Here is a 10,030-nt window from a genome sequence, read left to right as displayed (position 1 = left end):
TTTTTGTGTTTCATTTTTTGAAGGAAGTGCATAAAGCTGCACTTGAAAAATTGGAGGAAAAAGAAAATTTTACAAAGTAATAGTTGTTTATATCCATATTTCTTTAACTGATTAAAATATTTAACTTTAATTTCTTTTATACTTTTAAGTTTTTCTTTCTTCTTCCAGTGTCGCGGTTGCCTTCAAATAGCCTTGGACTAAATTCGGGGTATCAAAACATGATTTCGAAATAAAGACCGAGGTACAGATTACATGCTTATACAAAATGAAATTAAACTTTCTTTAGAAAGATGTCCTCATGTTCGAAAAAATGTTATAATAACTTTGTCATATATTGATTTATCACGAAGAATGCTGATTTTATAAGTAGTTTTTTAACGATTTTTAACCCGAAGCCTAAAAAAATCGACCCATCATCGACAAAATTATACTCACATTATAATAATTGGATATTAATTAATTGGATATTAGTTGGAATCTTGATAAATCGAAAACTACGAAAAAACGTTTAACCGAAAGTCGGCTGTAGGCTGTAATTTTATTATTATGTTCATAAGACCTTTATAATTTACATTTTTTTTTTAGATTTTACACATTACTTACAATGAAATAAGAACACAATTTTATCCATTAAAAAAAAGAAAAAAGATATTTTGGAAATAAATATTAATGTAGGAAGTCATCATATCGTAAAAATATACTTAATTGGTATTTTTTTTCTTAAATATATGTTCAGCAGTCGTTTATAGTGTTTATTATCTATTGCTCATATTGCTGATTAATAATCAGATCTTCAGGAGAGAATTAACTCTATATTGAAAATGAGGTACAGGGTATATAAAGCCTCTTTTGGACGTAATATCCGTTCTCTCATTTAAAAAATGCAATCTTACCAAAAACTCTACGTGTGAAAAACATCCCTCCATGTATATGAATATTTTATATATTTATATTAAAGGTTATCAAAGTTTTTAAAAACATAAAAAATATAGCCAATTGCAAATAGTAGAAAAGTTATCAATAGAAGTATTTTTAAATAGAATTAATTAGTCGAATGAATCAGTTTAATCATTTTTCTAATAACAAAATAAATTGGTAGTTTAGAGTAATAAAAAAAAGTGAAAAAGATTGGGCGGCCCTATATAGTCTCTATAAAATTAATATGCATACAAATAACAATATAACGATACTATATACCAAATAATATAATGATGTGTGGTTTAATCACAGGGAAAGTTTTGCTCTATTATATCTGAGAAGTATAGGTGCAGTGTGAGCAGTATAAATGTCTGGAATTTAGGAGCCAGCTTTCCAGACTATGCAGTTACTCCTGATATTTCTGCAGATTCAGTCCAAACAAACAAAATGTTAATCATTTTAATTTACACTTATCTAATAATATATTACAAATATTCAGTTATATTTTCACAAATTAATTACATAAAAAACGAATTTAGTGTCAAGAAGTGCTTTATTCTCACGAGCTGTCCAAACAATTAATTAGTTTTGATTACATATTCCATATTTTCCTACGTATCCCAAATTTGTTGACCATTTTCTTACGACAATACTTCCCAAATGCAAAGTTACACCCTTTGGTAAATTTGTCATAGATTCTACTTTAATTCTATTGATGCTATTATTCTTCAGAAATAAATTTTTCAGTGAAGAATTTTTTAAAAAGAGCAATTCAGTCAGAGAAACCTGGTTCGAATTCATATTCAAATATTTAAAATTCTTTAATGGTTGAGCCCAATCTTTATATAGTTTCTGCAATCGGTTTTCAGCAAGGTCCAGTTCAGTCAAATTTTTCAAATGAGCGAAAACTTCTGGTTGTATAAAGGCTATATTATTACCTCTTAAGGACAAAGTTTCTAACCCAGTAAAATCTTTAAATGAATCTACTTGTAGAGCTTCAATTTTATTGTGACTTAGAAAAAGTTTCTTCAATCCCAACAGTGAAATTCCTTTAGGAATTCTATTAAGTAAATTATGACTTAAAGAAAGAATTTTTAAAAATGTCAGTGAACTAAATGTCGTGTACGAAATATCGGATATCATATTAAAAGAAAGATCTATTTTTTCTAAATTGTAACTTCCTTTAAAAGCATCTGGCTGAACTATTCTTATATAACAATGAGAAACAGATAATATCTTTAAACTTTCTTTGTTCCCGGGATTCATATACTTATCATCACAACAGCCCAATTTATTAAAATTATTTTCACCAATAAAAAGGGAGGAAATATTTTGGAGAGATGTAATATTGAATCGATAAATGTCACTTTTTTCCAATTCTAAATGAAACAAACTTTTTGGAATGTTTTGAAGATATCTTTCAATTCCTCCAGTATTTCCAGATAAATATAGGTGAGTCAGATTAGGAAAATTGTCACTGAAATTTAAGTGATGTAATCTATTATTTCGAAGGTAGAGATTTTTTAAATTCGGTAGTTTTCCGTATGAGACAAATTTTCCAGAAAAGTCGTTCCTGGCATTTCCATCCAAAATAAGTGTTTTTAAATTCTTGTGAGCTCCGAAAGAGAGTAATTTTTCAGCAGCTATGTTGTTTCTAGCAAGGTTTAGGTAGGTCAAATTTGGTAAATTATCGAAGGTTCCATTGGGAATGACTATGATATTATTGCCTTCGAGGGTGAGACAGGTTATTGGGGATTTATCGATGAAGCCTTTGTAAACTAATTGAAGTCCTGTGTGGTTGAGATTTAGAGATATGGTAGCATTTGTCCTGAGACAATAAGAATCTGGTGATGGCTCTTCGAAAAGGTCTTGTTCGAAATCAATATCAATTTCCGTATCATCGAACACCATCGTTTGATCGTCTCCCAGAATTAAGATTGGAATAACGATACAAATGATAAGAAGAAGGTATCTTCTGCGTTCCATCTGAAATTTACATTAAAAAAAATAAAATTTTGTTTAAAAACTGTAACCACAGGAGAATGTAATGTTTAAAGTACTTTTTACAAAAACATTATTTGATTGACTTCAGAAATCTGGTATTAAAGGGAGGCTCAAAAGAAATTTTTTTATAGAGAGGGACGTGATCTTCTTTGAAATGGTTGGTTAATCAGCATTCTTGAAAAAACCGAGATATTTAGCGCTATAGAGAATTTGCTAACCTTGCTTTTTTCAAATGTGCTCAATACTCTAAAGGTCACCGGCGTAATAAAGAGAGAATATAAAAAATCTTACTTTACTAATTCTTGCAACAAAAGCTTCCTTTCATGGAAAACCTTTCTGAAACCATGGAACGTCTTCCTTGCTACATTCCCAATCTGGTAATCAGATATTTGAGTTGAGGCCTCCGATTCTAATTATTAAAAAATTTGCACTGTCAAACCTTTCAAGCTTTAATTTGTTTAATTAAAAAAATTGGTAATAAACGTTTTAAGTTTTTTATCTCAATTTTTAATTGTTGAACTTGAAAATATACCATTTCAATTCTTCCGGGACTGATAAATTTCTTCTGTTTTTGGCAACTTTTTCCAACAATTCCTTTTAATCAGTTTTTCCAAATATGGCAATTTTTAGCAAATAAAAACACTGAACTATCGAACATCGAATCTATACTAAGATAAAAGCATCATCTGAAAACAAATAACCACAGTAGTTAATTGCGTAAAATTTTGAATCTGTCGAATACAGAATCTCTAATTTTTACAGGGTTAGAACTTTATTCTCAAAATTCCCGGATTTTATTTACTTTTATACACAGAATACAAAAAATATTTCAGACACCAATTGGAAATTTCTTAATTTATTCATTTATTTAAGCAAAAATGCATTTTTTACCATAAAGGATGATTGTTTAACAAAATACTTCAATTTTTAACATAATAATTAATTTTTTAACAAAATAATTTGATTTTCAACCTAAAATTATGAATTCTCAACAAAAAGTTGTAATGGTTGATATTCAACCAAAAATTTCGACTTTTTAACCAAATTGTTGAATTATTATCAACATCTTTCAATAAAAATACAAATTTGCAACAACCAAAAATTGAATTTTCATCCAAAATAGTTTTCAGTTGACTTTTCAACATCAAAAAATGAATTTCAAACAAACAAACTAAATTTTCTATGAAATAGTTGAATTTTCAACCGAAAAGGATGACTTTTTAAGAAAATTATTGAATTTTCAACCCGAAAATATAAGTTTTAAATAAGAAGTTTTATAAAAACATACTTAAATTTTCAACTTAAAACGACGAATTTTCAATGAAGAAGTTTAATTTTTGACCAAAAAGGATGACTTTCTATTAAAATGATTAAATTTACAACCAAACAGTTTCATTTTCAGTCTATCCTGTAATTTCCGTAATTACTGTAATTTCTAAATAACAAAGATAATTTTTAAAAACAAATAGTTATATATTCATTCAAAAAAGATTTAAATCAACTTTTCAATCTTAAAATATGACCTTGAAACAAAAAGTAAATTTTCTACGAAATAGTTGAACATTCAACGAACTAATTCAATTTTCTATAAAAAGAGATGCCTTTTTATAAAATTGTTTTGAATTATCAACCAAACATTTGCATTTTTATTCAAGAGAGTTGCAATTTCTACTCAAATAAATGGAATTTTAAATTAAAATACAAGTGTTCTACGAAAGTAGTTGACTTTCCATACAAAAAAGATTTTCTTTTACTTTTTAAAACGAAAATATGAATTTCAAACGACGAGTAATTTTTCTGTGAAATAGTTTAATTTTCGAACAAAAAGAATTGCTTCAATAAAATTGTTCAATTTCTAAAGAAATTATAAAATTTATAACTGAAAAAATAATTTTCAGGAGGAAGAAACTGCAAAAATATATAAATAAAAGGCAAATCAATTTATAAGAAGAATATTGCATGAGGGTTATTCCTTGATTTTTTTTAGATTTTTTCTCTAAATCCCTGACTTTTTCCCTGAACAATCAAAGTTTCTAAATTGAAAAAAATTGTTGGGTTGGTTCATTTTTCATTCACTTGGTTTCTTTGGTGTGTAAAGTTAAATTCATATTAAGTTTCTGAACAATCACTGTGATTTATTTGTTTCATTCACTCATTTCGAAAAATCACATACATGACTGAACCCCCCCCCCCCCCCCCCCCCCCCCCCCCCCCCCTACATAGTCCTATACTAATAAACTGTAACAAAATCTCTTAAACCCTTCCCGTTGAGCTGTTACATAATTTAAGCACAGTTTCTTATGTTGAACGTTTCAAGTTAAAACAAATTAATATAGAACACATTTATAATATATTATCTTTACTAATCGCTGGCTTGGTGATATTAAAGAAAATAATAGCCTTAAATCATTTTGATTGCTTCAACCATCATTGTTACGAGTACATTATTTCAACTAAAAATTACTTTCATAGAGCCAAAATTAAAACAATACAAGGTGAAAATTATAAAATCAATTCTAAATTTACTTACTCTTCTAAAGTAGTAGATGCTTTCTAGCTGACGACGAATGGATAACTGCATATAAGCATTGAATCTAATCTTAGCAGAGGCATTTATGTGATTTATAACAGTAATTATGATACGTTTTATCCTAATTTAAGAAAGGCATTCTTAATTCTTAAGTAGGAAATAATAAATCTTTTATAATCTCTGTATGTCTGGTGAATTTTCCTGAAGAATAATGCTTGCCATGATTTTTTTCAAGCACACATTTTCAATTATTTTACTTATTTTAAGGCTGATCGAGATGGTTGTACTTATTATTATTTTAAATATTAGAATTTTTAAAATTTTAAAATTAAATTTTAAAATTTTAAAATTAAAATTCAAAAATTTTAGATTGAATATAAAAAATTTTCAGCCAAATTTAAATGTTAAAAACTATTTAATTGGAACCTCAAGCCCTTAAAACTTAAAAAATTTCTAAATTACAAGAATTAATTTTAAAAATTTTGAAATTGAGCCCTTTAACATTCTGCATTTTAAATTAGGAGCGTTGATAGTCGCTGAATAAGTTTTAAGTATTCAATACTGAATATTAAAACATTTAAAAATTAAACATCTCAAAATTAGGATCGCTTTAAGTTATTTCAATTTCAGGGTTGCTACAAGACCTGCAGAACCTGGAAAAGTCACAGGATTTTTAAAAAGTGACTAGAATTTTTTCAGATGCACCTAATTTAGTCCTAATTGTTGTTTCAGATTTTAACAACTTTCATAATAATAATGACAATTATTCACAACGCAATAATTATTAAAAATCTATTTACATTTGCATTCGTTAGTAATTATATGTAAAATTGTTAATAAATTAGTCCGCGACCAGTATTATGTAATACTATAAAACTGGACTTCTGTACCATTTTTGATTAAAATCCCTTCTTAGTCAAATAGGTTTAATTAAAGGGGCCAAAAAATAATAACTTGAGTTTGAATATAAGTTGGTCAATTTCAAATCAGCATGCCAGCGCGGCCCTGTTCGGTTCTTGACGTGTGCTCTGATTGATATCGATTTATTCTTGCCATAAACTGTTTATTAAGCAATTTAGAACTTTGTATTTTACCACAGTTGTAGTATTTGTGTTTGGAGTGCGGTGTATATATTGAGTTTTGTCATTGTTGGGCTCCTTTGTGCTTAAAGTACTGTTTTCTAGTTACGAAGTTCAACAGCTCTTGTGAATCAGATTAATATAGTATATATAACGATGGGTACTTGTCGTGAATGCAATAAAACAATCTCTAAAGGATCGCCGGGCGCTGTTTCCTACAAAAAATGCGGTGTCCTTAGCCACTTGACGTGCCTCAATGTCGGATCGTAAAAAAAGCATTTGATGATCTGAAAAGGGGTTTAATTGATTTTATTTGCGTAAACTGCAAATTACAAAATACTAGCGACACCTCTTCAGATATCGAGCCAAGCTCCTTGCCAATTTCCAGCACAGATGTCGACCCTGCTGGCAAGGATCGGGTAGCTAACCCCTTTCAATTATAACAGTTTCTCCTGTCCCTGTCACTGTCGCGGCCCTGTCGCCTGGATACATTGAGGCCATATACAGTGCGGTATTACAGGCACAGAAAGAAGTGGCGGTGCAGGCGCAGGAAAAGTTGAGAAACCTTTTCAAGGAATTTGAAACCAAGCAGCATGAGTGGATTTCCAAGATTAATACTACGGTTCAGGAAATAAAGTCAGATGTTTCTGAGAATGCTCGCACAATCAATCTGCTTGAACATTCAACGAAAAGTAACACGGTAGACGTCTATAAGATTAAAACGGAGACAAACTTGCTGAAATTCAAGGTCGCCTCTCTTGAAGCTTCTCTCAATTACCAGGAGCAATCTGCGTGGCAATCCACCCTTGAGATTCACGGGTTACCTGTTAAGCAGAATGAGGATCTTCCATCGGTCCTCAAATCAATTGTCAAGGCACTTAATGCTCTCTTTGCTAAAGATTACATTCTGAATTTTTGTCGCATTCGTCAATCACCAATATCTAATACACTGCCTGCACCTATCGTAGTAGCTAAATTCAGTAAATCGTTATCAAGGAATAAATTCATCGAACAGAGGAAAAAAGTACGATATTTCTCTGCGACCAATCTTGGCTGGCCAGATAATGAGAAAAGTCTCATTTTCATTCGTGAGGCTTTAACGCCTTTTAAACGAAAGATATATAATTCTGCATTGGAGCTAAGGAGACAAAAGAAGATCAAATATCTTTGGATTGCAGGAGCGAAGATTTTTTGTCGGAAGGATGATGGCACGCCTAGGATTCAACTGTCACTGCTTCAACACATAAAACGATCCCAATAGCAATTACGCTGTCTGCGGAATGGCTACGCACACAATGGTGTGATATCATTACTATTTGGCTGTTTGAAGTTCGTTGGTAAATATATGTTCAATATTTTTAAGTTTTTTACACCTTGTAAATATGTATCTTCAGAGAGCAAACTTAATCTCATATTTAAACTCCTAGTAGCTTTAAATCTTCATCTTGGTCTTTTTGAGAACTATTGTATATTATCAGGCTTAATTTTTACAGACATGGTTTCTGATCCCTCTACCCAGGTGCGAATTGACCGTCGACCCACGGTCGGGCCAACCGTCAGACGGTCGGTCCAACTTTGTGCGCCACTGGTCGGGCCAACCGGCTAAATGATAAAGGTCAACCGCCTTTAGCTTCTCCACGTTGTGCCAACATTTGGTGCCATATATGAGCCATCTAATAAGATCACGCCGGCCCAACCTTCGACAAAAATTAATTTAGCAAAAGTTATTTTTAAAATTATTATATAATCTTCACTTTTTACCATTACTAAATACATAATTCACACACACGGTTACTTACACTTTTGATCGCTCGCTTTAACGCTTTAAAAACTCTTACTCGTCCAGGATTCGAACCCTAAATGAACTAGTGTATTTTACCGAGTACTATAAACACAAGGCTATCGAAGCACTTGAAGTTGTTTACAAAAACTGTGTGTTATAATTTCTTCATAGATTAATTTGGAAAGAGGGTTGACAAATTGGGAAGCTATACTTTAAAAATATTCAGTGTTCGATGCTTTTTTAGAATTTTTAAATTTTTCAGGATATAAAATTAACTTTATTATATATTAAAATAGATACATTTTGAATATGCAACATTATTCAATTAATAATTCTGAATGTTTCATTTCGACTTTTTTAATTATGTTATAGTGTCACAAATTAACAAAGGTTTTTCATTTTTGTCGATTTGAAACTAAAGTTAATAATTTAAAAGATATCTAAACAATAAATATTTACCCTTACTCGTCTCTATTTTTATTTAGGAATTTTTAATCGTTTATTTTGAATATTTATATATTCCTACGAGTAACACACCAATCCGACCTCCCAATAATACGAGCAGATCAACTGCGGCCGAAAGCAAATCTATTGAAATGAAGTAGGTTATTTGCACCCAGTGTTACGGGCATATATGACTTTAGCGGGCAGGCCAACTCTTGACTACAGTTGGGCAGACTGCAGTTTTACGGTTTTTTTGTATCAATCAACCAGCATTTATCCGACGCACAGTGGTCCGACGGGCTGATTTTCTGACCAGAATCCCCAAAATCGAAAGTTACCGTAACGAGGTGAAGCTTTATATATTTCTCAATAGATGGCATTGGATCCTTAAAATTGTAGGTAATGGTATGATGGTTATTACTATTTAGTATCTGACCCCATGATTGATTGTGCACCTACTAGCACGAGTGTGAAGGTTGAGAGATGGGTGACACACTAGTGCCACTCAAAAAGACGTTTATTCAAATAATTACAGATGCGAGAGCATCGTGTCTCAGAAATAGAGCTTTAGGCTATGGCGGCCGGCTCAGTGATCCCAGATCTGAAACGAGACGTGGTCCAATACTATGACACGTCTATGTCCGTGTGAATATGGTAAGAGACGATATAAATGCCTGGGTTGCGCGCGCAACCCATTTCTCCTCTTCTGAATTTGAAAACTCGAAGGTGCACGATTGCCTGTCGGAACACTTCGGCGGTTCTATTTATATCTCTATTTGCTTCGAAAAAATACATCGTTGAAAATACATTTTTGAAACTGACAATTAATCTATACCATTTTTGGTTAAAAAATCATGTATTTTATTAACAATTCGTCTTTCTTTGTAGAAATTAAATTGCTTTATGGAAAATTTATACTTTTTGATTAAAAATTACATTTTTCGGTTGAATTATCAACTGTAAATATTTTTTGGTTGCAAAGTCGGTTTTTTTTGTAAATGCAACTATATTGTTAAAAATTAAAATCATAATTTTTGGGTTGAAAATTCAACTATTTGCATTTAAATTAGATTAAAAATTCAGCTTTTTTGTAGATAATACTCTTTTTGACTTTAAAATTTAAAAATTTGTTAAAATTAAATTGACCTTTTTTAGTATAAATTTAATCTTTTTGGTTAAAAATGTATCATTTTTGGTCAAAAATGCAATTGTTTGGTTAAAATAAGAACTGTACATCTTCTTGGGTTTAAAAGTCAATTATTTCACTAAAAG

General features: G+C 30.5%; 1 protein-coding gene across 1 annotated transcript in view; it reads right to left on the bottom strand.

The window, feature by feature from the left end:
- LOC117173853 (toll-like receptor 7) overlaps window positions 1-5,496 on the bottom strand; it is a 7,787-nt gene extending 2,291 nt beyond the window's left edge. The window contains exons 1-4 of the mRNA XM_033362500.1: window positions 5,453-5,496; window positions 3,455-3,608; window positions 3,214-3,331; window positions 1,506-2,904 (exon numbers count right to left, since the gene is read on the bottom strand). Coding sequence (XP_033218391.1) covers window positions 1,506-2,904 — 1,399 coding nt within the window. The 5' untranslated portion in view covers window positions 3,214-3,331; window positions 3,455-3,608; window positions 5,453-5,496. The remainder of the gene's footprint in view (window positions 1-1,505; window positions 2,905-3,213; window positions 3,332-3,454; window positions 3,609-5,452) is intronic.
- Window positions 5,497-10,030: the final 4,534 nt, after the last annotated feature.

This window comes from Belonocnema kinseyi, chromosome 5 (assembly GCF_010883055.1).
Source record: "Belonocnema kinseyi isolate 2016_QV_RU_SX_M_011 chromosome 5, B_treatae_v1, whole genome shotgun sequence".
Lineage (NCBI taxonomy): Eukaryota > Metazoa > Arthropoda > Insecta > Hymenoptera > Cynipidae > Belonocnema > Belonocnema kinseyi.
Note: the sequence above shows the minus strand (reverse complement) of the source record. Positions and strands in the feature narration are given on the sequence as shown.